Raw genomic sequence first — 27,420 nt, forward strand, 5'->3', positions numbered from 1 at the left:
TAACTGCCAATATTCATATGCTCACATGCATACAGTACATATGCCCTCTAAGTCCCAAATAAGCTGGGTAAGTTGCTCGCCACATTAATATCAGCTTTAGTAGGATGACTACTTTCTAATACAGAGAGCTTAATATCCAGCTGGGCATTCAGACTTAGAATAAGGATGCACAGTTCCTAGCGTTCAGTTAGCTGGAGGGAAGTATTTGTTAGTCTCTAAGGTGCCACAAGTACTCTTTTTCTTTTTGTATCAGGAAATGCACCATTAGCACTTTAATGATTCAAGGCTCTGATGACAAAGAGACAAGAGGTTTACAATCTAAATCCACAACCTACTATCTATTTGTTTAAATCCACATCCTTTACATATAATTGGCTAAAGAAGGCAATGAGAAATTTTTAAAAACTTTTCCAGATGTAAGCACAAAATAGTGCAGAACCACAGGTTGTAATGTGCACCACAGCAGATAAAATTACTGCTATTTTGATGAACATTAAATGAATTCATTAGAGCAGGGCACTTAAAATTAAGTATTAGCAACATCTCCTAATGGGCACTTAATTAAACTTTTTCCCCCAACATCTCCATCTTCACTACAGAAAAGTAATTACTCATCGCTGTCCTACAGTGAGGCAAATGAAATCCATGGGATTAGGTATTATTATATTGAGTAAGTAGGGCACATACAGAAGCCTCTAATTCAGAGGCTTTGTACAGTTTTATTTCCACTACACACCAGCAATACTTAATGTGTTGCAAGGCGTGGGGAGGAGGGGAAGAGAGCAGTAGTTTTTAGGTTGTTCTCAAATAAGCTACAACTAAATTTTATTAATTGTTCAAAGCTCTATGCAGGAGGCCCTGTCTACAGTTGTTTTCAAGGTTCAGAGATGGACTGTTAACTCAGGACCTAACATGAAAATGCTCTTGGTATGAGCCACCTCACTTATTCCATGAAATTTAGACACCAGTTATTTATACCTGGAATGTCATGCTTTACACCCTTCAGTAAGCTATAACAAATACATAAAAATTGAAAGAAATAAAACATGTTGTACAAATGAAATAATATTTCTAGCTGCCATATATGTGACAGACCTTTTAAAATAAAGATGTACATGTGTATGTGGGAAATCTAAAAGCATCACAGGTTTAATGAACAAAAATCATTGCTCTTTGCCAGAGATCACATCTGGCTTGGTCCCAAATGAAATAGGATTTGTGATCTCAATCTAGTCACAAATGCACAATTGACAGTTTTGTACACAAAAGGGACTATTCTTCGGTTCTGGGAGTGTTACAAGTCAGAAATGAGGCGATGCATGATGTTACAGAGCACACAGTACCCCAGAATACAGCATAAAAGTATCCAGCCTGTCTGAACATAAACAGGGGCCACACATTTTTAAGGCAAACTGAAGAATACTGGAAACTGCTTTTTAACACTCAAACTGGTAGTCAATGCAACCAAAATGAGTACACTAGATTTATATATTAATTACAGTGCTCCCTTCTTTATACAGGTTTCAGAGTAGCAGCCGTGTTAGTCTGTATTCGCAAAAAGAAAAGGAGTACTTGTGGCACCTTAGAGACTAACAAATTTATTAGAGCATAAGCTTTTGTGAGCTACAGCTCACTTCATCGGATGCATTTGGTGGAAAAAATGCATTGTTTTTTTCCACCAAATGCATCCGATGAAGTGAGCTGTAGCTCACGAAAGCTTATGCTCTAATAAATTTGTTAGCCTTCTTTATACAGTTGCTCTGGGAAGTTGTGTGTTACAAGTGTTTAAAACATATAAGAAAGTTTGAAAGAGTGCTATGTAAGGCAGCACTGCTGTTAAAACAAACTTTTCTTCATAACTAAATGATGATAATTCTAAGAATTCAGTACAATAAAGTCAATAATACAGTCAATGATATAGTCCCCTATCCTATTCAAAAGCTATACTAGTGTCTGGTTTGTAAAATGCTCAGTGTTTGTTTTGCAAAGAAATGGTGTGGAAAAAATAAAGCAATGCCCAGCTAATGCAAATATCCTAAAATACTACTCAAAAATGGGATACCACAATACAAAACATTTTTGTTGTTTTATTATCTGTACCATGATAATGCCCACACTTTGTTGGGAACTATTAATATACACACAGAGGAAGCTAACTTCCTGCACCAAAGTGTTAATAGTTTAATCTTACTGGAAATATTAGTGAAATTACTGATAGTGATTTCAGCAGAGGTAAAAAAAACCCCTCACTTATACTTCCAGTCATCTGATTTCTGAAGAATTGTTTAGACCAATAAGAGATGAAACAACTCATTAAGCATCACTCCACTGGATTAAAATGGGACTCTGCTTCTCTTATACATAAGAGGATTTTGAAATTCCTCTGAAGTACATGCATTAGGAGGAAATCACTTTTGCAAACCTAAAACTTTAGGGTTAGTTATTTCCTGATAGTTCTGTGGGTTTAGAGGAAATAAACCGAATGCTAATCCTCTAGGATTTAATGAGTTGTACCAGCAAACTCTTCTTTAGTTTATTAGTAATTCGTCAACTTGTAGGGAGGTCACTTTAGCCCTCTACATAGTTATTTATATTTGCACAGGCACCTCATAAGAGGGGAAAGAATAAATAGTTGGGAATGAGCCACAACAGACTATCTGTTTAAATCCACATCCGTTACATGCTTATAAAAACAAAAGTTGACTACAATTTTGAATATCAAGGTTTGAATCCTCTTGACATTGTTTCATACATTTGTACTTTCACATTTTGTGTTCATAAATCTTAAATTGCTTTACACAACCAAGTAAGCATTTAACAGGTGAGTTAAAATGAGACAGTGAGGTTGAAATGACTTGCCAAAGGTTTTGCAGAAAAATCAGCAAGAGCTGGGATTACAACCTAGGTCTCCTGATTCAGCTCCCTGCTCAAACCAGTAGGCCACAGTTGTGGAAATACACAAAAGCTGCCAAATAAGATGAAATGGCAAGGTAATTCTACTTCAGTCATATTTGTGTTGTAATCCTTCAAACAATTCTGGTCCAGAAAGGCCCTTAGTTCGGTCAGTTTTTAAAGGCCAAATGAGTGATTTTGCTTAGTCAGAGCCATAAAAATATTAGTTATTCTTGGCACTGTTATGCCAGTTAACTCAGCTGTTATGTATCTGGACAATAAGATTTTTTTTTTTTATTTTATGATGATTGGCCTCCAAAAAAAAAATCAATGTGCAAGACACTGCACAAATACTCCTAGACTTCCAGTATATAAGTATATGAGTATAACTAGTTCTATTAGCTACTGGATAATCAATCAGTTACTGTCAGGAACCAGGGCATGCAGCAGAGCTAGTTTCCAGGCGGCCTCATCAGTACAGCTGACCTGCAGCAGGCTGCTTGATTAGTCATTCAACCTGACTAGCTGCAGAGGCCACTGGCTCCTCAACCCTCATGCCCACCTCCTGTGTTACCTTGTTCCTGTTGCTCTTGCCTCACTTCTGCCCTATCCCTGCATTGGGCTCCTCCTTGCTCCACTTCCTGACCTCCAGTTTGACATTTGGCTCTGGCTTCTAACTACAGACTCCAGCTTGACCCTTGGCTCTGGTATCCAGTTTCTGCCTTCTGGTTTTACCCTTGGTTTGGCTCCAGATGACTGACTGCAGCCCTAGCCCAGACCACGAGCTCTGCCTCCCTCTCTGGCCACTAGGTTAGACTGCCCTCATCCTGGTTAGCTGACAGACTTTTTACATAGAAAGTGCCATACTGAATCAGATCATAGACATGTAGGACTGGAAGGGACCTCGACAGGTTCCATTGGTCCATCTGGCCTGATAAACTTCTCTAATTTTGGTCAACGTCTCTAGTTTTAGAGGAAATCAAACTTGCACACAATACGTACATGTAGCCAATTTTGCAATACCATGTAATAAGAATAGGGTTTTTTTTCTGATTCAGGGCAATTATTTTATGCTTTGGAATGCATCCATTTCCCTTGATCTAGTCGTTTCAGCTCACATAGTTTCAAACATTATTTATGTTCACAAGTTACTTTATTTTGTGCACTCAAGTCTTTATAAACAGAATGTAGGAAAAAGCAGATTCAAACTATATCTGAATATTATCTGCCCTACTTGACTGGTTCTATAATGTTTAGCATTTTCCTTCTTAACTCAGCTACCATGGAAAGTTTACTATCCACACTCACATTATGTACTGTTATGTATCTACACCAGTTTAACACTTAGTTAAGCCAAATCGTTTCATTTTGCAAACTAAGAAAAATAAATTGGTCATGCTATTTGGTCTCATCTACCAGCATCCATCTTCCCTTAAATGTCAGCAACGTGATGTAAATCAAAATGTCCTGATAAAGTCACTACTTGCATGGATACTAATGAACCAATATAACAATCTTATTCACAGAACTTAGTATTATGTCCAAAATGAAATTATTACATAAAATGCTAAATCCCCATTTTTACACCACTGGGAATATTACTTATAGTCAGAGAAGTAAAGGAATTTAGTTAAAACAATTCACCTTTTAAAAATCAATAGAAGAGAACAGCTAGGGACTTAAGTTTTAGTGAGTTTATTTTAATAGTAATTCACATTCTGCATTATAATTAGGGCCATACCAAATTCATAGCCATGAAAAGCATGTCCAGGATCGTGAAATCTGGTCTCCCCCCGTGAATCTGGTCTTTTGTGTGCTTTTACCTTATACTATACAGATTTCACAGCGGAGACCAGTATTTCTCAAACTGTGGGTCCTGACCCAAAAGGGAGTTGCGGGGAGGTCACAAGGTTACGATGTGTGTGCAGGGAAGGTCACAGTATTGCCACCCTTACTTCTGCACAGCCTTCAGATGTGGATGGCTGTTAGCCAGACACCTAGCTCTGAAGATAGTGCCATGCCAGCTGCAGCACAGAAGTAAGGGTGGCAATACCATACAATGCTATCCTTACTTCTGCACTGCTGCTGGCAGTGGCTCTGCCTTCAGATCTGGGCTCCCAGCCAGCAGCCACCGCTCTCCTGTTGCCCAGCTCTGAAGGCAGTGCTGCCTCCAGCAGCAGCACAAAAGTAAGGGTAGTAGTACCACAATACTCCCTTCAATAACCTTGCAACACTCCCCCGCACGCGCACATGCACACACAACTCCTTTATGGGTCAGAACCCCTAAAATTACAACACTGTGAAATTTCAGATTTAAATAGATGAAATCATGAAATTTACAATTTTTAAAATCCTATGACCGTGAAATTGACCAAAATGGACCGTGAATTTGGTAGAGTCATAATTATAATCCTCTCTTGTACAAGCATACATCTGTGTTCCTATCACTTGAGTTTATCATGATGATTAATCATTTTGAGTACAATGCCAACTTCCTATCTTTTCCTCCAAGGTCATGACTTGAAGCTTTCCACAGAGGGGACAACAGTTCTGTGTTTATGGCACTAACCTGGAACTTAGGGGACCTGCACTCAGCTCCCTGATTTGGCCCATATTTCCTGGATGACTTTGGGAATTTTGTCATCACTATAAGTGAAAGAAAGCCCCAGTGGATAAAGAGCTAACCTAGGAATCAGTAGCTCTGGCTTCAATTCCCTCCTCTGAAACAGACTCTGTGTGAACTTGGGCAAGTCACTTAGCCTCTCTGTGCCTCAGCTCCTCATCTGCAAAATGGGGATAACTGTACTTCCTCATTTTACAGGGGATAAACACAGACGATGGCGAGTCTCTCTGATACTGCAGAAATGGACCATATAAGTACTCAAGACAGACAGAGCATCCACGTCTTCCCCTTACAAAAGCCATACGCATATTATAAAATGTGTTATATATAGGAAAAAGCTCCCCTCCTCTAAGGCATGAATGGTTTAGTTATGTTCCCACCATTTAAGTCCATAAAAAGGAATGTGTCAACAAAAATTTGAAGGAATCCCTCTCCCTCTGCTTTTTGCATTACTTTATTGCTACTCATGGAGAACAGGTTTCAGAGTAGCAGCCGTGTTAGTCTGTATTCGTAAAAAGAAAAGACACAAGTACTCCTTTTCTTCATGGAGAACAGAATCACTTTTCAGTAATTCTTAATTTCTTGCATTCCTTTTCTAAAGCAGTTTAAGATTCTATCAGTAAAAGCAAAGCCCTTCAAAGTATTATTCAATAAGATATATAATGTAAATGTATTTGAGTGATAAGGCAGAATGGTCACTAGACAAGGCACATGTTTAATGCAGACATTTATATTCCAAATATTCAAGATATATTGTGGTGAATTTCCTTAAATTAGTTTCCTTTGGGGAATGCAGGAGAGTCATGAATCAAGTGAATGGAGAAGCATCTTCTAAACTGGTAAGTATGACAGCAGCATGCAGCTGAGCCAGGGCATTCTGCTTGCAAAACTTTGTTGAGCATTTAACAACTTTCACCAGACAAACTTTTTAAACAAGGGAAAAATTGTTTACTTTGAAAGTAAATATTCAAAAAAGGATTTTTAAAGATTTGATAATATACTTTGAAAAAATGCTATTGTAAACATGGATTTAAATGAAAACAACCAAAAAAACCCAAACCAAAAAAAAACAAGTACAACTCTAGATAGAAACCCAGCCTCAAAACAATCCGTGGCCAACAGAACTACTCCTACAGCCCCTTACCATAACTTTGCTTCCTGGCGTTTTATTAAGGTAAATTTTTATTTTCAGAAACATCACTAATAAAGTTCTATTAGCCCCATAGTTGTTAACTGAAATACAGCGTAGAGGAAAAATATTAGACCTCATGTTTAAAACATTTAATCTGAGATAACATTGGAAGTACACAACACACAAACAGGTTTTTGACCTCACCATTATTCCACTACATGAAACTATCTAGAACTACAAATATGCAAACAATGATGTTTATATTAATATTCATATTGTATATGAAAACACTGCATATTTAGAAATTTAACGTATATAGTACCTTTCAGATAGGGATCTAAAAGTACTTTAAAAGGCTAGATTAAAATTATTCCCATTTTGTAGGCACAGAGAAACTGAAAACAGGGCATTTAAGTAATTTACCAAATGCACAGAAAGGTGGTGGCAAAGCCAGGAAAAGAATCTAAGAGCCCAAATCTCTGTTGACACATCCTTCCACTGGATGCTGCACCCTTCCAAAGCCAGCAACTTTTTAAGGTGGGTGGAGAAAGCAAAGCTCTTTCCCCACTGAGACTGGAGGGAAATAAGAGGTGTGGCGTACGAGAGAGCAAATAGGTCTCTAGGAAGGTAGGCCATGTAAATGCATAATATGGAATCCAAAAGCTTAACCAGACTGAAATAACGTCCACAGTTATGTTAGATACTAAAAATATACAAGGGATTAAACCCTCATATGCTTCAGGAATTAAATTAAATAGCTGACTCATATTAGGAATTAACTTCCCCTATTAAAAAAAATGAAATTTAGTGTCTTACAATCTCCACACTGAACCAGGGCAGAAGAGGTTGCACACACTACCTGCCAGCAATATTAAGCCTAGCAGGGAAACAAGAGGAGGAAGTATACCTCTTAATTAACATGTCCTTAGAGGGAACCTAGGCAATGGGCTAAGCAGTCAATCCTGTGAATGAGACTAGGACTGGACTTTATTGTTTATTCATTTGTTTGTTAACACAGTCAAACTCCAAAGGGGACATATTTTGACCCTACAGACAGCACATGTACTGTGTTGTAGAATTGATGGGAACATCACCTATCCAAAGCAGATGACCATTATAAGGTTTCTTACACCTTCCTCTAAAGCATCTGGTGCTGGCCATGATCAGATTAAAAAAAAAAAGACTAAATAGACCTCTAGTCTGATACAGTACAGCAGTTCCTGTGTTCTGATAATAAAAGGTTAAAAAACTGCACAAAATGTAATTCATGTATTAAATCCTAAAAAAAAGTGTTCATACAATTAGGCATAAGAAAAAAAAAAGAAAATTCTGAACTTCTCCCCAAACTAAACAACCTTTTTACTTGACACACATGAACCTAGAGACAAACAGGCAGATACTATAGAAAAACAGAACTCAATCCCACCCTTAAGTATGTGGTATGCAACACTGAAAATCTAAGTCAGCCCCTGTACAAGTTTAGTTTCTAAAATATGCTGCATATTATAATGCAGGACTAAAATCTAGACTGCTGAAAAACCTTACTATTGCATGGAAAAGCTTAGTTAAGTGACAGACTGCCTTCTCAGCTTATTCACACAGTGGGAACACATACATTACAGCTAAATACGTTTTGTTTTGTTTTTTAACAACACCCAGAAAAAAATCAATGGTATGCCTTCCATTGAAAGATTAGCTAACATTGCTAAAAACTGGCAAAGAAAGGAAAAAGATCTTCCTTCTAAAATTATTGATTTATTTCTTTCTGTGAGCCTCTACAAAGAAATTATAACTAAATCAGCTCTCTCCTATGACACTGAAATCTATAATAAATCTTCAACATTTTTTCCTTCATTTCAGACCTACTGTTTCTTTTATGCCCGCTTCTATTCCTTTTTTTTTTTTTATAATCATTTGGATGTCACATTGGCCTCGACACAATCTCCTCCTGTTTAGAAGGAAGGAAGGAAGGGGAACAACCAGTTGCAATTCACATGTCACTATGCAGAATCTCACATACCCCTCAACCTGGGGAGTGCTACTCAAAGAACTATGAGTAAATTTACTATGCTATGTAAATGGTAGGCCCCGATTTTGCTGCGTTTAGAAAATGACTTTCAGTTAATATGATCAGTAGAAGCGAGGCTGCTGATAATCTCTCCTCAACCTTATTTATGCTGAGAGGTATTTGTACAATCCCAGAAAAGTTAAGAATGATAGCCACTATCCTTAGCCAGTGAAAACTTTTAGAACTATTTTGTTATTTAAAATATACCAGGAGGAAAGAATCTGCTGTCCGGGAAACTTATTTTAAGAATGAACTAACTATAAATGTACCTTTTCTTTCAAAATATCTTTTAGCAAAAATTTGGCAAAAACCCATTTGATCTAGTTTTTTCAAGTAACAATAAAGCCAAGTAACTATGAAACACTACAAGACTCCCAAACCCTCTCCCACTCCAAATAAAATATGCATTTCAGACTACAGTTTCAGTATTTTAACTCTGAATTTTGAAGTAGCAGAGATATTAAACCACTTATAATCAGGATTTAACAGAAATGTTCACCCACTTTCAACTACAGCAACATCAGAAACCAGCATTTAATCCCTATGCTATGCAAAAAAGTTGCTTTTTATCTTTGTTTCAATCAAGTCAGTTTATTGAGAGGTACAAGATGACAGTCATATTGAATGGCATATTTCCCAACAGTTAACTCAGTTACCACATTTACTACTGCCCTCAGAGATCATCCAACCTTCTTTTTTAATAGACCATTCACCCATGTCACATTACAACAAAAAGTTAAATTTAATATAAAAATTCAAGCTGCATGATGGGAATTTTAAAAAGGCCAGGGTTCTTAGTCAAAATAATAGTTTGGTATAATGGCTGACCAAATGGCACAATACTCACAACTTTCCAACCCTTCACACACTCACCATGCACAAACTTTTCACATTTAGGCTGCAAGTTTCGTCTAAATTAAAAATCTGAAGATAATATTGTAAATTGTGCCAGCTACCTTCAAACCAAAATCCCCCACTTCTGTATCATTTTTAACAGAACATAGCTCAAATCAGCATATATAGTTGGGGATGCTTTCAGCAGGGGGTTGGATTAGATGCCTCCTGAGGTCTCTTCCAATCCTAATCTTCTATGATATACTAGAGGAAAAATGAGACTATGGATCTGTATGGAATACATATTTTCCCATAGCCCAGTTGCTGGTGTAAAATGAACCAACAGGTGGACTAATATACTAATGGATGTCAAAATATAACCTGGTGTGAAATTTACAAAAAGAAGGTTTTAAAAAAAAACTATAATTCCCCAGAAGGCCACCATCTCACCTTACATGTGCGTCTTCTCCACAGTCCAAGCACCTAATTAGTGGAGCCACGCCTAATTAGGTGGCCCTTCGTTCTCGTGTGTGCAGCCACCCAGGCGCACACTTTAGAAAGAACCATCTGCAGACCCCTGAATGGAGCTCGCGGACCACAGTTTGAGAACCCCTGCTCTATAGCAATGAGATATCACACTGAATAAATCTGAATGGACTTAACACAACTCCAAGTGGCAAAGGTTGCAGGCCATGTTTTAGAACCAATAAAACTGGAATAGCAGATATAACAGAACAGCCTTTGGAGACATAATAGATAAAAAATCTAATTTATTTTTCACCACTTATGCTGTAGCCCCCTCCCAACGTACACACTTTCCAACTTGGACAATGAAAACGGAGAGGTCATTTTCATTTTTGTTGGTAGCCAGTTTCTTGCCTTTGCATTTTTTATTTCTTATGGAGGACCACAAATCTACATTTTAGTTACAAAAACACCAAGCAATAAGAACCCCCTACTCTCAAGAGAGCATATCAGTGCCCTCATGATTTAAGTGTCATTTTATTTTTAGATAAACAAAACTGATAGGTAATTAGCACAAAATAAAGACAAAATGGGATCTCAGAATTTGTGAGCCAAGAGTAGGCTTGGCCCTGGAAAGCTCTACAATTCAAAGTGATGAAGCATTTTTCTTCCATATGCATATGAAAGTGTTGTGTACTGTTAGGACCTGAACCTGCTACATACCCTTAATTCCCACTGAAGTAAGACCTCTACACAGCTCCCATGTTCTATCCAAGAGGACTGCATTTAATTTTTGGATAATATTATTCTTTAAAAAGTGTATTGGGGTATTTCAGGGTGAAGAACATTATGAACAATTAGTGAAGAAATTAGATCAATCATTAAAGAAGCATTCAAAAAAATTAGCAAGTGTCATGTTGTGTGCATTACTCTCCCATTTTATGACATTTCTGTGTCAAAGAAGGAAACTAACCTTTGAGTTGGTAAGACAACTGTCATAATAAAAGTTGTAAAATCTTGATTTATACAAATAGAAACATGGCTTTACAATGCACTGAATTCTGTATTCTACTAGTTTTAGTAATTAATTATCCAAGAGGTAATAACTCTTAGTTACATGGTTAAGATATTCACCAAATTTCAAACAACTAGCTTTAAAAAATGCATTCTAAAATACCATCCTTTCCGATTATTAAAATTAAAATACAATCAGTTTTTCCTACACACTGTAAATAGTCTATTCTTCAGCTAGTAAACCTCAGGATGTCTATCAAGGCTGCAAGAGGCTCAGCATGATGGGGGACGCCACTTAGAGCTTTGGTTCTACATGGAGAGCACAGCCATTATTAGTCTAAGCCTCTCTGCTGGCCAAGTCACAGTGCAATATTAGAATTATTCTTAGATGGATGATGGATCCATCCATCTGCTTCTCCTCTAAGGCAAAACTAATATAAAAATTGACTGACATGGTCAGGGTAAGCAAAAAGCAAGGAACGTTTAGAAGACAACAATGGCCCACAATAAAGCACTCGAGAATAGGGGTAATAATAAAATGCCGAACAAAGCAGAAAGAATGAGTAACATGGTAGTGCATTGTTCAGAAGAGTTTTGATATTTCCCTTATAGACAGTAAGGTGACAATACCAAGACATACCTAAAATAGAAAGCGAGAGAGAACATTACAAACCCTTAAAATGGACTATTGAAGTTTATTTTTAAATTGATCTCACACTAACTAAAACTCCTATTCAGAAGATGGATAATTATGAATAAAACAAAATTAAAATAATTGACCAGCACGGCTAATACTAAATTATTAATATTACAGTGCTTAGGCTCAGCTAATCAAGCATATGAAATTAAAAATATTCAAGTTCATAGACTTACATTCCTCACTTTTGGTAAGTACTGTAAATAGAATTAAATCACATAAATGCATCTTGAACAAAGAACTATTCCTGAGTTTATAAACCTGATGCTAAAAGGGGGGGGAAAGGAAAAATTACCAAACGTTACAAAAAGTGGGAACTTTTATGTAAAACAATTCCTCCTATAGTAATTTTAGGGACTCAAACAGATACTCAATTAAAGATATACTATAGAGATGCAACAGTAAACTTGCTAAACTTTACCAATGCCAATCATACTCTTTAGAAGGAGGCCCTTCACAATCAGTCATAAAAATATGATGAAAAAGATTGAGAGATCTGTTTCACTCTCAGGTGTTCTCATAATCCTTGTTTTAAGAATGTTAGTTATTTTTAGAGACATTTGTTGCTCCTTCCTTCTTACTCATATTAAACCAGTTTCTGTGTCACAGGGCTTTCTACAGAACAAATATCATAAATGGGAGATCACAGTAATAATGAAGAGATCCATTTATGTTTAAAAAGAAAAAAACTGGGTTTGGTGGTCCATGTATTAATATTAATGGTATTGCACCATTTTTAATGGCCAACAGCAGAGTACTCAAAAGATTCAAAAGTGGAGCTAAAAATCATAAAATACAAATACTAAAATGTTGAATACAACTAACCCCCAAGCATAAACCTGAAAAACAGCCACTTCTACACAAGCAGAAGAACTTACATTTGCTTAGCATTGGACACATTTTAACACCAGGTTACTCCAATCTAAATAGGGCATGCAAACTTTCCCTAGATGATAATCCCAGACTTCAATTGCAGAGTCCCATGTGAGGTTTTCAAAGGCATAAAGGGCAGCAACTCCGTAACTCCCACTGAAAAATCAATCAGAATCGGGTTCCTAACTCTCATTTTTGACTTTCAGAGTAGCAGCCGTGTTAGTCTGTATTCGCAAAAAGAAAAGGAGTACTTGTGGCACCTTAGAGACTAACACATTTATTTGAGCATAAGCTTTCGTGAGCTACAGCTCACTTCATCGGATGCTGTAGCTCACGAAAGCTTATGCTCAAATAAATTTGTTAGTCTCTAAGGTGCCACAAGTACTCCTTTTATTTTTGACTTTGAAAGTCTTCTCCTGATACCAACAGCAGATTTGATAAATGCACATTCAAAAACAAATAAGTGTGATGCTATGTGCAATGAGATGGAGATCTTAAAAGTAGACATAATGCACTCTGTATAATACACTGTACTGTAACAGTAATATGATTGTTTTTACAGTACCAGAGAATTTCAAAACACTTAATAAAAAGATGACCACATGAGGTAAAGATCACTATATGAGAGCAGTGAGGTTTAGATAGGGGTTAAGTGTCTTGTCAAAGTTCAAACAAGAAAGGAGTAGCAGAGACACAAATAGAAGCTAAGAATTTCAATTACTTGTAGCCCAGCCCTAGTCAACAGACCACACTCCCACAAAAAGAGAGATTAGTATGCTATTTCTTTCTTTTTGAGCCAATTAAATAGCATAGCAAAAGCAGCCCTCCCCCCAACCACAGAAGAGGTTGTAAAGTAAATCTAATGTACCATTCTAACAGGTCCATCTGTGTTACCAGAGTTCAGACGTACAGTTCTGGTACCCTGTATTGGTATTAACATTTGGACTACTAAGTACCAACTAGAGGCTCTGGCTGCCAGTCAGGCACTTTCAACCATACATATCAAAGTAGTACTGGATTGCAATTAATTCATTGGCATCATGGTTGTCCATTTATTTCACAGCTAGAAGATGAAACTGCAGAACTGGCAACAAAAAAGACTTGGCTCAAATCTGGTAAAGGACGGCCCCCTTTCTTCCATCTGTACTAAATGGAAGGATGCTGCAAAAATTTTTAAAAATTTCTCACTAGTGTTGAATTTTAACTGGGATTGAAAGTGTAAGAAAAGACTTATGGTCTCCAAAACTAAATGTTAAAAACTAAAGCCCCAGTACTGCATGTATTTGCAGTAATAAAGTTTGCACATGAGACTTGACTTTGATGGAACTACTCATGGTAGTGAAGTTAAACACGTTTGCAGGATTGGGACCTAACCCATGCCAGGAACCAAAGAATGGGCAACTACTGGATCATATTCCAGGCACTGAAATGTCCTAAAGCTAAACAAGTGAATCAGTCTTCCTCTTATTTATGCATCATCTTTTGTTAGGATTTGAACTATGGTCAGACTGAAAGGGGTGGATTCTGCTAGTTTTGCACTTTATCTGCATATCAGGTGATGAATACAATGACAAATTTGAGAGTTTTAGATAAAACATGGCAATTGTTTGCAAAAAATAATTTACACCATCCCACCAAGAGAGCTATTTATCAGGGAGATCTCTTGTAGAAAAAAAATAGTCTGTAAATCAAACGGAACAGAACTAGAACAATTAAGATTATCATTACCTCCACTCACACACAGCCAAAGCATTTAAACAATCTACTAATAGCCAACTTTTTAAAAAATGTTAAACTAAGGAGAGGAGCATGTTATGATGTTTATACCATATCATATTAAGAAACTGATGATGAAATTGGATGACAAAGTAAATCTAGTACGAGTACACATACTTCTAAGATAAATGGACTTGTGCCCTCAAATAATTATTGGTGTAGTTTGCTGCATATTTACTATTGTATATATCAAATACTTCACAGAATTTTTGAGTTCAGAAGTGCATGGTGAATACCACTCATCCAATAACTCACTTCAGAGAGCTACAGCCTTTTAGCACCCCACCTATTTACCTGAAAGAAAAATTTCTCTACCTCATTTCAAAAGGGGCAAATACTGTCCGGCCTTGGTTTCCAATCCAGCAGAACCAATGTAAATTCACTGCAAAAGTGTATCAAGTCACACTCCCTGTACATTGCAGAGCTGTACTCTATGGAAATGCTTACTGTGCCCAGTGGGTGAGGGAGATTGAAGAATAGCAATTGTATACAGCACTAATTTCTTCCCAAAAGGGCATACTGTGTCCTGAAGCTGCAATAGTGGCCACAGAGTAGCTTCACTGATGCTCTATCATCTTGAAAGGACTGAAGAAAGATAATTCTGCTATTCAGACTCTGAGTTGAAGATTTTGCATATAATCAGCAATTCTGCCTACTTTAGAACTTTATATGGTAGTCTCAACCCACTCTTGATACACTATTGGCTACTAAACTAATAATCTATGCTTCACTTTGCCAATGTTGGCATTCACAATATCTGGGAAGTACTTTGGCAGCAGGGCTTCATAACCTGCCTGAATATTTTGGAAACTAAAAATGGAGACTTACTGTGGCCAGAAGGCTCATTTTTAAATAAACTCAGCACTAAAAGATGCTGACTTTACCGTAGTTTAGGCTGAAATTTTCCATTTAGTCCCTTAACAGCAACAATACAGTCAGCAGCAGTGCAAGCTTGATCTATATGCTTTCTTATCAATATGTCTCATATCTAATGTGGAAGTGTGGATGCACTTTTAGTTGATGATGGAATAGTTCAGTCTCCATAGCCCATATTGGTCCTTGGTCTTATTGTCAGTTACAACATGGACACTTGTATGTTGGGGACTAGCAGGAAGCCATCATTTTAATAACAATGTATTTTAAATATAGGGTTCATCTCAAGTCCACTATGTTTGACAAGGACTGTTTTAGTATTTATTTATACTGTGTAGTAAGAGGAAGCCTTACGCATTTCTCTTTGCCACTACTGTTCCCATCTTACCAAGGACAGGTGTTATACAACTAAGTAGCAGGCCCTAAACTTGAATCCATAGCAAATAAAACTAGGCACGTTCTTAGGGTGACCAGCTGTCCCAGTTTTATAGGGACAGTCTGGATATTTGGGGCTTTGTCTTATATAGGTGCTTATTACCCTCCATCCCCATCCCAATTTTTCACACTTGCTGTCTGGTCACCCTACATGTGCTCATGTTAGTAACTAAAAGAGGGCAGAGAGTGGAGGACACACATTTCTCCACCAGTGAAAAAGTCCATATCTCGCAATGTGTAGTTAACAACGTGCAGTCTGATTAACATTTGTGTCTTTCAAGAAAGCTAAACTAGATCCTGAAATTTTCATTTTAGATTCATTACTGAGCCTGCTAGAAACATCCAATGCAGATTTCATTGCTGTCAAATAAAGATATTGCTTTACTTAATAAAGAGCTGTGTGTCACCACGTGGTACAAAGCAAGTCTAACCTGTTGATCCACTGCCGAAAGCTACTGAAACACCAGCATCAGACTTTAATGAAATGCCATATTGATTAAAAAAGATAGAGGTAGTCAGTCAGCACTGAGGTTGTACAGACAAAGATTTAGAAATGTACCAACAAATACCTCAGTGTCAAGAGGATGAGGGCAGGACATATTTAGTACAGGGCCCTCAACTTTAGAATTCCCCTGCATTCTTGTTGTGACAGTGCCTCAGTTTGGTGAGCTTCCAGGCATGCTAAGGCCTACTTAGAAATTCTCACTAAAGATGTAGGTTGACTTGTGAGGATCCAGTTTTTATTTTTACCTTGATATGACTGGAAGAGAAGGAAATAATGTTTTCCCTGTCATTTTGCTGTGCTGTATTAATTTAAATTGGCCTATATGCTCACTTTTTTGAATACAAACAAAATATCTACCCAAAGGACTAGGCACCCTGACATAATCAAAATCATAATCCATATAAAAACAAACAGCACCAGCAGATCAAGAGGCCAACCCCACCACTACCAAAAAAATCACCTATCCCCATCTCAAAACCCCCCATGCACTCAAGACCGATGACACTCCAAGAATGCCACAGATCCTCAAACACCCCACATGCCTACACAAATAAATGCAATCTGAAGCATTCTGAAGGTCAGTAAATTTGGACTATTTTGGACCAGGGAGTGGAAAGGAAGCAAATTTCATCATGGGAAACACTAGCTGAAATATTAGGGGGTAGCCATGTTAGTCTGTATCCACACATACACATAAGCTGAAGTCCTAGCTCAATTTGCTTCAAAAAGTGAATTCGAACAACAACAGTATTAATTAGAACAGCTAGTTCTCTTTTCACTGCTCTAGCAATTGTACTGTAGTGGTTACCTTTCCTTGCTAGAAGGGTTTGCCACTGTCAAGTCACAGCCCTAATAATACAAATTATAAAGCATTGCACATATTATTTTATGGGGTGTGTGTTTTACAACTAGGACAATGCTTCTCATGCCGGTGGTAAGAGAGAAACTGTCAAACTGAGAGAATATTGGAATTAAATAAATAAAAATAATTTAGAAAGATCACTGCCTTGGCCCACAGACTTCGCCTTTCTTTCGAAATTAACTATTCAACTTCACAGTAAACAAATGACCAAATAATAAAATAATAATAAAAAACACGCAGAAGCCCAATTCTGCTGCCAAATTTATTCAAGAAATTTAAGTAAGAGGAAGTTCTGAGAGCAGAACTGGACCCTGAGTGCTGAGATTCTAATGATATCCTCCCCTGTGAAATGGAGATAGGAGAAACTGAAATAATGAAAGCATGCTTTGCTCAAGGTCAGCTTTTACATCAGGAGTCTAGGTAATAGACAAAACAATAGAGGTGTGTCTTAAAAATAATTAAGATACAGATGAGAGATTGTGTAAGTCAATCAGGACAACATTGACGTCACACTGTAGGAATCACAAAATAAGAAGTTTTAAAAAAACATTCATAATTAAAATTTGTTTAAACTTTGTAAAGTTCATACCTGTGTTGTGCAGAACTTGAGAAGCTGTAATTAGTTTCAGATTTACAATTGTAAATCATTAGTCTGTGATTGCAGGTAATACTATTTAGTATTTACTTGACATTTGAGATCCATGCTGGTAAAGAGGATTTTATTGCAATGATCTGGTATTCCCGGTTAATTACAATATATTCAAATTAATGTTATTCTATGATTGGAAGCTGAGTTCTCTTTGGAAAGTGAAAACAATATCATGAAATAGGAATGGGGAGTTTCAAGAATGTTCTCAGGATATATAGTGTCATTTGCACTGGTTCTGATCATAGACAAAGCTAAGACACCATTCAACAACTGAGATTTAACCCTTTTTAAGTAAGCAGTACACATTACTATGGAGAAAGCTTGCAGAGATTCAATTTCCTGGCTTTGTGACACTGGGACTTAGAGTACGAGTAATGCACTGAAGTCACAGTCCCCATCTTCACATGTCATACTATACCCTACCAAACCTTTATGTTTCGGTTAAGAGAAGCTAAAGGTGTCAGAAAACAATCCAATCACTTATCCAAGAGTCCCTTTAAATTCTGCTTCACTGCAATTAATTCTATCAATTTCACCCGGATTGGAACAGACATACACTATGTACCTATATATTCATATATAATTATAGCCAGGAGAATAATCACTACTTCAAAATCATCTTACCCTAAGGTTAAGCTCTGCTATTATAATTTGCTGTGTAATGCTTTAGAGCTGCTGTTCAGTACAGACAAAAGGCAGAGTGCTTAGTACACCTGACTGTAGTTTAATGAAAAACTGCCAAAAAAAAATCTCATTTCTCATGTAAATATCAGATAAAAGGAAAACTAAACAACAAACAGTACATCCCTTCTTAAATTCTGCATTCATATTTATCTAAGAGGTTCAAAATTAATCACAACAATATAGAATCTCCTACTTTCCCCAAGGACATTTGCTATTATACTCCTAGCCAGTTTCAATACATTACAAATAGCCGATACATGTTTTTAATTTCAGATCTTTTTGAGATTCTTCATTGAGCTTTTCAAAAGGGAGATGGAGAGATTTTAAGGGTTTTTTTACATAATTATTGCATTTTACTCTTAATCCACTAAGAAATGTGACCAGGGCCAAACACAGAATACCAATGTATGTAAAAATACCCATGTATTCATTTGGAAAGGAAGGGCATTCCTCTCAGATGCCACTCATAGCCGCAGCAAACACTTTTTGAAATTGAGAGGTAACGTTACATATAATACACACAACTACAATAGTTGATCTGGCTTTATTCAAAAACACAGAATATTGAACGATCTATGGACAGACAGAAGTGGAAATAACTTACACAGAATAAAGAGCAAAATTACAATACTGAAACTATAAAAGATCCCTGTTGGAAGGCCACTCTTTACTACAAGGCTGAAATCTTGTATGAGGATTGAGTTTCATTGGTAGGTGGCCACAGAGCAGTTTTTAAGCAGGTATGTCGGGACTAGTTTGCGAAGGATAAGTCTCACTTTATTTTCAGAGAGGAAGATTACAATAAATGTTGGAATTCCATGTGTAACTTCATCCTGTCCATCCTTTCTCAATTTTAAAAGGAAGAATCCTTTGAAACTAACATCTCTAACTCTATTCTACCCCTACTATCATAAACCCACCTGACTCTTGCCACATAAAAGTGCTGATTCTCTACAAAGGCCTAGCAAACCAACAGATTTTATAATAAACCAACTACTGGTCTGATAGCCTTTACTGACACTATCTCCCCTATCCTCTCATTAGCTCTCAAAACACAAGTTTCCTATAAACTCCACTCACATAACATAAACAACTTGGTTCCCAAAGCGTGTTTTGGAATGGGAGCACTGTATCATGGATAAAACAGGAAAGCTAGAACATAAGGTCAAATACAAGTTAGTCATTCCAACATTACACTAGAATGACTGCTGTAGAACTAAAAATCAAACAGAAAGCTAGACACTTAGTTTAACATGAATCTGTTTCACTGTTCTGAGAAAGTTGCAGGACCCATACCATGGGTAGACAGACTGTGCAAAAACATGTTTGCTCAACCACAAACTTCAGTTACAACCACAGTGATTTATCTCAGAGAATTCTCCCAAGATAGAAACGGACAGAGGCAAGAACTCTTCTCCTTCCCAAGCTTCAGACAGAATGGAAAATGGAAAAAATCCAGGAACAGTGTTCATGGAATTTTTGAGAGAGAAATGCTTTAAAATCCAAGTAACACAACGTAACACAACATACATCAGATTACAATGGACATAAAGATAACTGATTCCCTCGAGGAGATGCAATGACCTCAGTATCCCTGCACAAAATAAACCCAATCTACTGATAACAAAATGAATAGCAATGATGAAGCAAGTCAAATATTTTCAACTACAAAATTGTTACTGGATATAACGAATACTAAGGGCAGCTATGTCAAACCATCTGCTGTAGGCAGCAAAAAAAAAAAAAAAAAAAAAAGCTCTGAATAAACTAGATGAAGATTATAACACGCTAGAAAGGATTTTTACACCAAAAGAACTTATTCCAGGACTGCCCGGCTCTTAGAAAAGGATCCCACCGCATGGGAGGGGAGATTATTTTTGCAGGGAGACTAGTGCACAGTGAACAAAGATTAAACCAATTCATAGAAAAGCCGGCACTTCCCGGCCTCCAGGCTGGGTGCAGGGTCCACTGGGCCGGGGGGTGACAGACCCAGAGCCCTTGCATAAGCAGTTAACAAGGAACAAGTTAGTAGCTCAGGGACAAGAAACCAGGGATCCGACTCAAGCGCCAGCCCCACAAGTGGCTGAGCAGGAAACACCCTGGTGCAGCGGGCTGGGAGGGGGGAGAGGCAGGGCCACAGCTGGCCCAGAGGAAGGGGATCAGGGGCTAGGAAGGCAGGGCCATGCGTGCCCCGGGGAGGGAACGGAGCACGCCCAGGTGTGCCCCCGGCTGTGAGGGGCAGCGGTCGGGGGGGCGGAGGGGGAAGGCGGGGCCAGGCAGGTTCCGGGGGGCGGGGCCAGGCCCGCGCTGGCCCCAACGGCAGTGGGGCGGGGCCGCTGCTGGCCCGTCGCGGGGAGAGTGAGGCGGCCCCGTTCCCAAGGGGGGCGGGGCGGGGCGGGGCGGGGGTAATTGGGGGCCGGTCCCGGACTCACCTGGGCGCACGGTCTTGAGGCGCACGGGCTCCCTGAAGTGGCGGATGACGGCCAGGGTGTCGCGGTGGGTGAGGCCGCTCACGGGGGTGCCGTTCACCTCCAGCAGCACGTCCCCGGGGCTGGGGGGCTTGCCGGAGAGCAGCTGCGGGCCGGGCCCGCCGAGCTCGCCCAGCAGCAGGCGGCCCCCCAGGTAGGGGAACTCGCCGAGCTCGGCGCCGCCCCGCAGCAGGTCCGGGTCGGGCGCCCCGCCGGGCTGCGGCGGCCCCCAGGACACGGCGCACTCCTGCACCTTGCTCAGCCAGTGCCGCTTCTTCCGCAGCGTCTTCGACATGCCGCACCATGGGGGGCCGCGCCCGCCTCACAGGGCCGCGCGCCTCCGAACGCGGCCGCCGCAGCCTCCCGACTGCTGCCCTCAGCGCGGCGGCCGGCCCCGCCCCCCTCCATGGGCCCCGCCCCCCACGCCGAGAGCCCCGGCGCGGCCGGCCCCGCCCCCTCGGCTAGCCGCGCCCGGCGGAGCAGAGGCCCAGTGACGTCAGAGGCAGAACTTTCCCGGGCTGGACTGGAAAGGGGCGTGTCCCCGGCTGCTTGTCCGTCCGTCCGCCCCGCCCCCACCCCTCTCTGTCCGTCTGCCCCGCCCCCCAGCCCTCCCCGCCCCACGTCTGCCTGTCCTGCCCTCCCTCTGTCTCCTTCTCATCCACCGTGCTGCCCCTCCCTGCCACTGCAGCCCTCTGTCTGCTCCCCACCCCACCCTGCTCCCTCTCTGCCCCCCCACCCGTCCCAGCGCCCCGTCGGTCGGGCCTGCTGTCCGTGATCCCTCCGTCTGCCCCCCTTCTCATCCACCGTGCTGTCCCTCCTCCCCACATCAGTCGGGCCTGCTGTTTCTCCATCCATCAGCCCACCTGCCCCCCGTTCATCTGTTCCTTCTCCTATGTCTGTCCATCTACCCCATCCTCTCTGCTATCTAGCCACCTGCATGTCCCCCCCTCAGCACCCATCCATCTGGCTTCCCCCTGGCTGTCCATCCACCTCCTCATCTGTCTGTCCCTCTTGCTGTGTCCACCCATAGCCCTCCATTCGGCGCCCCCCACCCATGGCTGTTGCACCTGTCTTTCTGCCCACCATTCCAGGGTCTGTCTGTCCCTCAGTGCCCAATGTCCTCAAATGGCACCTGTGGCTACCCTCTCCTTTCTCACCTTAAGATGAGGACAAATCAGCGTCTGAAATACAGGTTGCTGTTGTTGCTGCCACCACCAAAGTCAAAGACACTCTCTTAATCCAGCTAGGAAAATAGAAATTAGCCACATATAATGGGTTTTTACATTTATTTTATTTGGAAGTGTATCTGAATTTATGTACAAATTAGTATATCCATCATGCTCCTGGCTAACATGCCCAGGTTAGAAATGTAGAGCTGGAAGGGACCTCAAGAGGTAACCTCGTTCAGCCACCTGCACTCCGGCAGGACCATGTAGATCAGCCCCGACAGGTGTTTGTCCAACCTGTTCTAAAAAGCCTTCACTGATTGGGATTCCACCACTTCCCATGAAAAACTATTTCAGAATTTAGTTAACCCTTATAGTTAAAGGATTTTTCCTAATATGTAACCTAAATCTCCCTTGCTACAAATTTAGCCTATTAGTTGTGTTCTATCTTCAGTCCATGTAAAGAACAATTGATCATAGTCTTCTTTGTAATAGTTGATGACTTAAGGTAGACTTGATAAGTCTTTTCTTAAGACTAAACATGCCCTTTTTGAAAAAACCTTTCCTCATAGGTCAGGTTTTCTAAACCTTTTATAATTTTTGTTGCTTTCCTCTGGATCCTCTCCAACTTAGCCATCTTTCCTAAAGTCTTGTACCCACAATCTGATACAGTACTCCAGCTGTAGCCTCACCACTGCCAAATAAAACAGGATAATTAGCACCTGGGTATTACATACTACACTCCTGAATAATATTAGCCCTTTTCACAAGTGCATCACATTGTTGGTTCATACTCAATTTGTGATCCACTCTAACCCCCAGAGCCTATTCAGCAGTACTACGACCTAATCAAAAAGAAAACGAGTACTTGTGGCACCTTAGAGACTAACAAATTTATTTGAGCATAAGCTTTCGTGAGCTACAGCTCACTTCATGAATGCATCCAATGAAGTGAGCTGTAGCTCACGAAAGCTTATGCTCCTAATAAATTTGTTAGTCTCTAAGGTGCCACAAGTACTCCTTTTCTTTTTGCGAATACAGACTAACACGGCCGCTACTCTGAAAACTACCTAGTCAGTTATTCCCCATTTTGTAATTGTGCAAATTACTATACTTAGGAATTAAAATCAAATGCATTTATCTTTACTGAATTTCACCTTGGTGATTTCAAACCAATCCTCATTTGTCAAAGTTGTTTTGAATTCTAATCCTGTCCTCCAAAGTACTTGCATCCCCTCCCATTTTTGGCGTCATCCACAAATTTTATAAGCACACATTCCACTCTGTTATCCAAGTCATTATTGAACATATTGACTAGTACTAGACCCAGGACAGGCCCCTGGAGGACCCCGATAGAGAGAGAGACACATCCAGTTTGACAGTAAACCATTAACTACTCTTTGAAAAACCATATTCAAACAACTGTGCACTCATTTTTTAATAATTTAATTTAGACCACATCTCCCAAGTTTGCTAATGAGAATGTCAGGAGTGTGTGTGAAAAGCTTTACTAAAATCAAGGTACATCAAATTTTCTGCTTCACCCCATCCCCTCTCAGAGCACTAGCCATGTTAGTCTGTATCCACAACAACAACAAGGAGTCCAGTAGAACACTTCAATATCCCTGGACATTCTATAACAGATTTAAAAAAAGTATCCATTCTTCAACAAAAAAAAACTTCAAAAACAGACTTCAAAGAGAAACTGCAGAGCTACAATTCATTTGCAAATTTAACATCCTTAATTTGGGCTTGAATAGGCACTGGGAGTGGCTGGCTCACTACAAAAGCAATTTTCCCTCTTTTGGAATTGACACCTCTTCATCAATTATTGGGAGTGGACCACATGCACCCTGATTGAATTGGCCCTGTCAGCGCTGGTTCTCCACTTGTAAGGTAATTCCCTTCTCTTCACGTGTCAGTATATTTATGCCTGCAGCTGTAATTTTTACTCCATGCAACTGAAGAAGTGAGTTTTTTACCCATGAAAGCTTATGCCCAAATAAATCCCTTAGTCTTTAAGGTGCCACCGGACTCCTATCCACTAGGTCAGCAACCCTGTCAAAGAAGGAAATTAGATTAGTATGGCATGATTAGTTCTTAACAAGTTCCTGTTGGCTATTACTTATAACCCTATTATCCTTTAGGCACTAACCAAGTGATTGTTTAATAATTTGTTCCAGCATCTTTCCAGGTATCAAAATTGGGCTGGCTGGTCTATAATTCCCCAGGTCCTCTGTCCCCTTATTAAAGACAGATATTATGTTTGTCCTTCTCCAGTCCCCTCCGGCCCCACCCATCCTTCAGAAGTTCTCAAAGAGAATCGCTAACAGTTCCAAGATTGCTTCTGCTAGTTCCCCAAGTACCTGAGGATTAATTGTATCAGGCCAACTTGAATACATCTAACTACTCTGCATCCTTACCCAATAGTAGAATTTCTTTAGTGACTGGCATTTTAACAGGTCAGTCAGCTTGTTTAGATGAATTTATAAATATATAAATGCCGCTCACGAGAAGTCAGTTTCCTTTATAAATCTGTAATATTTATCTTCTCTCTGTACCATTCAGGCCTCAATTTTATGGGGCACTTATGGATATGCTAACTTCACTGTGACTAATCACATGCTTAAAGTTAAGCACATACACAAACATTTGCAGGACCAGGACCTTAAGAGTCAAAGTTTGGGTGCATTAGAGCAATTGTTTAACAACAACATTAATGACAACTACGGTTTGCAAGGCTAATTCAAAATAGGTTTTATCATCTATGGATTTGAAAGTCCGCTGGTTCACATGATTTCAAACTGGTATGACCCACCCCTCTTAATTTTTTTTTTTTTTATTAGAAACTATATTTTCACTGCAAATCTCTCACTCTGAAACATTTTAAGAGTATTTGTTTCCTTTCTTGAAAATATTGCTTTGCATTTAAGCTGACTACACCAAAGTCCCCATTCGACACTGATATACACGAATCTTAAGTATCTTTAAAAATGATTGTGTTTAAGTGTGCACACTGTAATTCAACTTTCAGTACCATGAGGGTGTAGTATAATACCATTGTTTGCAAACATAAAGGGGTGTGACCTTACATTCCTCAAACACTTACATTCCTCTGTATACAATGAAACAGGAAAAACAGGTAGCTATAGATTCCAAAGGATCCATGCACTGTATTACAAAACAATGCGTTGTTTTGTTTCACTGACCCACTCAAGAACTATATGTCCTGATGTTCACATCAGTTTTCACAGCAGTAGAGACTATTAGCAATAACAGCTTTGAACTCTGAACTCCTTTTCCATGGTTAATATTGGTGCAGATTTAGAAAATGACTAGTCTTTCAGAAATTGCTATGAAATGCGCTTATAACAAATGTATACATAATACCTTTCTGTTAGTTTCCAGAGGCTTGCAAACTTCTATACCGCTACAGGCCCATATATCCAGTTCATATGGTAACTATTACCAAAACCAGGGAATCTAAAAAAAAAAAAAAAAAAAAAAAAGTTAGTTGCGCTCAGAAGAGTTACTTGCAGAGGGGAAAGGATGGAGTCTTAAAAGTTGCATGAGCAGCATTATCTTGCAGTTGTGAGTGTTCAGTTTCACCTGGTATCTTTACCAGAGGGTTTTTTCCTTAACATCCTGCTTTCTTATTTTGTTTGGAGGTGTGCAAACCATCTGTGATTGCAGAACTGCCAGCCCCAAATGTTTTTAAAAATATACACACACGTATATATACACATAGACTTGAAATTAGACGAAGGTTTCTAACCATCAGAGGAGTGAAGTTTTGGAATAGCTTTCCAAGGGAAGCAGTGGGGGCAAAAGATCTATCTGGCTTTAAGATTAAACTCGATAAGTTTATGGAGGAGATGGTATGATGGGATAACGTGATTTTGGTAATTAATTGATCTTTAAATATTCATGGTAAATAGGCCTAATGGCCTGTGATGGGATATTAGATGGGTGGGATCTGAGTTACCCAGGAAAGAATTTTCTGTAGGGTTAAGGTTAGGTTAGGGAGTGGTGCGAGAAGCGCCAGGAGCTGGGAGTCCTGGTGCCACAGATCAAATCCAACGACACCACCATCGTTACCCCGAGTGCCTGGGGCATGCTGGAGAGGACCCTGAAGGCAGCCATCCAGTCGCTGTACATGGAAATCCTGAAGCGTAAACCAGACCAGGGTAAATTCTTCGAACTTACCAGCAAGTGGGACTCCAGCAACCATTTCCTTGCCAGGGGCAGCTTCACCCGTTTCGCCGACTGGCAGTTCATCCACCGCACCCGGCTCAACTGTGTCCTGCTCAACGGAGCCGTCCGCCACAGGAACAGAGACAAACGTTGAAGGAAGTGCGCCTACTCCAACCAGACCCTGCCCCACGTCCTGTGCAGCTGCAAGCCCTACTCCAGAGCCTGGCAGCTGCGCCACAACGCCATCCAGAACCGCCTGGTGAAAGCCATCGCACCGCGCCAGGGGGAGGTCGCCGTGAACTCCACCATGCCCGGGACGGACAGCCAGTTGCGACCTGATGTGGTAGTCACCGACGAGGACCAGAAAAAGATCATCCTCATCGACATCATGGTCTCCTTCGAGAACAGAACCCTGGCCTTCCACGAATCCTGAGCTCGTAAGCTGGAAAAATACGCCCTCCTGGCCGACACCCTGAGAGCGAAGAGCTACGAGGTGCAGATGGATGCCCTGATCGTCGGAGCCCTGAGCGCTTGGGACCCCTGCAACGAGCGTGTGCTGTGGACCTGCAGGATCGGTCGACGACATGCACGGCTCATGCGGCGCCTCATGGTCTCTGACACAATCCGATGGTCCAGGGACATCTACATCGAACACATCACTGGCCACCAACAATACCAGGAGGTGTGAGCCGGTACACATCGTGCATCAAGCTATGGGAAAGGGACTGAGAGACTTTTTCCATTGGATCATATGAACTGGAACCATAAACTCACTGAACATTAAATCCCACCAAATGAGGGTAGATCCATCCTCATCATCGTATCCACTCATTATACTCCACAGTGAACATAGCCACTATATGGACAACATATCCCCATATCTCAGTGTTTGAATTTGGCCCGTTAAACTTTTACCCCCAATCGGGGAGACTGCAGATTTTGTATTCCTTATGCCACCTGCTCCTAAACTGAATTTCGCACCCCTTGATATAATATGTACTTTATTCCCTGATAACCAGGAACTTCTATACCTAAACTCTGTACCGTTTTCTTTTTACTTCAGCATTATCTTAATAAAATTATTAAATCTGGCTAGTGAATCTTGCCCATATGCTCAGGGTTTAGCTGATCACCATATTTGGGGTCAGGAAGGAATTTTCTTCCAGGGCAGATTGGAAGAGACCCTGGAGGTTTTTCACCTTCCTCTGTA

The 27,420-nt window shown here is 40.0% G+C and overlaps 2 protein-coding genes across 6 annotated transcripts in view; both read right to left on the reverse strand.

The window, feature by feature from the left end:
* Positions 1 to 21,233, reverse strand: part of MAGI3 (membrane associated guanylate kinase, WW and PDZ domain containing 3) — a 198,248-nt gene extending 177,015 nt beyond the window's left edge. For 3 of the 5 annotated variants that reach the window (XM_043500625.1, XM_038379478.2, XM_043500623.1), the window contains exon 1: positions 20,815 to 21,232. In XM_043500625.1, coding sequence (XP_043356560.1) covers positions 20,815 to 21,145 — 331 coding nt within the window. In that variant the 5' untranslated portion in view covers positions 21,146 to 21,232. Of the gene's footprint in view, positions 1 to 20,814 lie in introns of all 5 variants that reach the window. The other 2 variants (XM_038379479.2, XM_043500626.1) reach the window with 1 other exon arrangement.
* Positions 21,234 to 22,120: 887 nt separating this feature from the next.
* On the reverse strand, positions 22,121 to 26,894 carry LOC119846196. Its single transcript, XM_043500632.1, has 3 exons — positions 26,223 to 26,894; positions 23,087 to 25,499; positions 22,121 to 22,861 (listed from the first exon to the last, which is right to left on the reverse strand). The coding sequence occupies exons 1-2, from the start codon at positions 26,794 to 26,796 to the stop codon at positions 25,468 to 25,470; spliced, it is 606 nt and encodes a 201-aa protein (XP_043356567.1). The 5' UTR covers positions 26,797 to 26,894; the 3' UTR covers positions 22,121 to 22,861; positions 23,087 to 25,467.
* Positions 26,895 to 27,420: the final 526 nt, after the last annotated feature.

Source organism: Dermochelys coriacea, chromosome 21 (assembly GCF_009764565.3).
Source record: "Dermochelys coriacea isolate rDerCor1 chromosome 21, rDerCor1.pri.v4, whole genome shotgun sequence".
Taxonomy (NCBI): domain Eukaryota; kingdom Metazoa; phylum Chordata; order Testudines; family Dermochelyidae; genus Dermochelys; species Dermochelys coriacea.

What these genes read in the sequence shown, in the direction of transcription:
- LOC119846196 (XM_043500632.1), bottom strand. Translation starts at nt 26,796, where the DNA reads ATGTCGTCGACCGATCCTGCAGGTCCACAGCACACGCTCGTTGCAGGG. An exon ending in TGCTGGAGTCCCACTTGCTG is followed by an intron (nt 25,500 to 26,222) that starts GTAAGTTCGAAG and finishes TTTTTTTTTTAG; the next exon opens with ATTCCCTGGTTTTGGTAATA.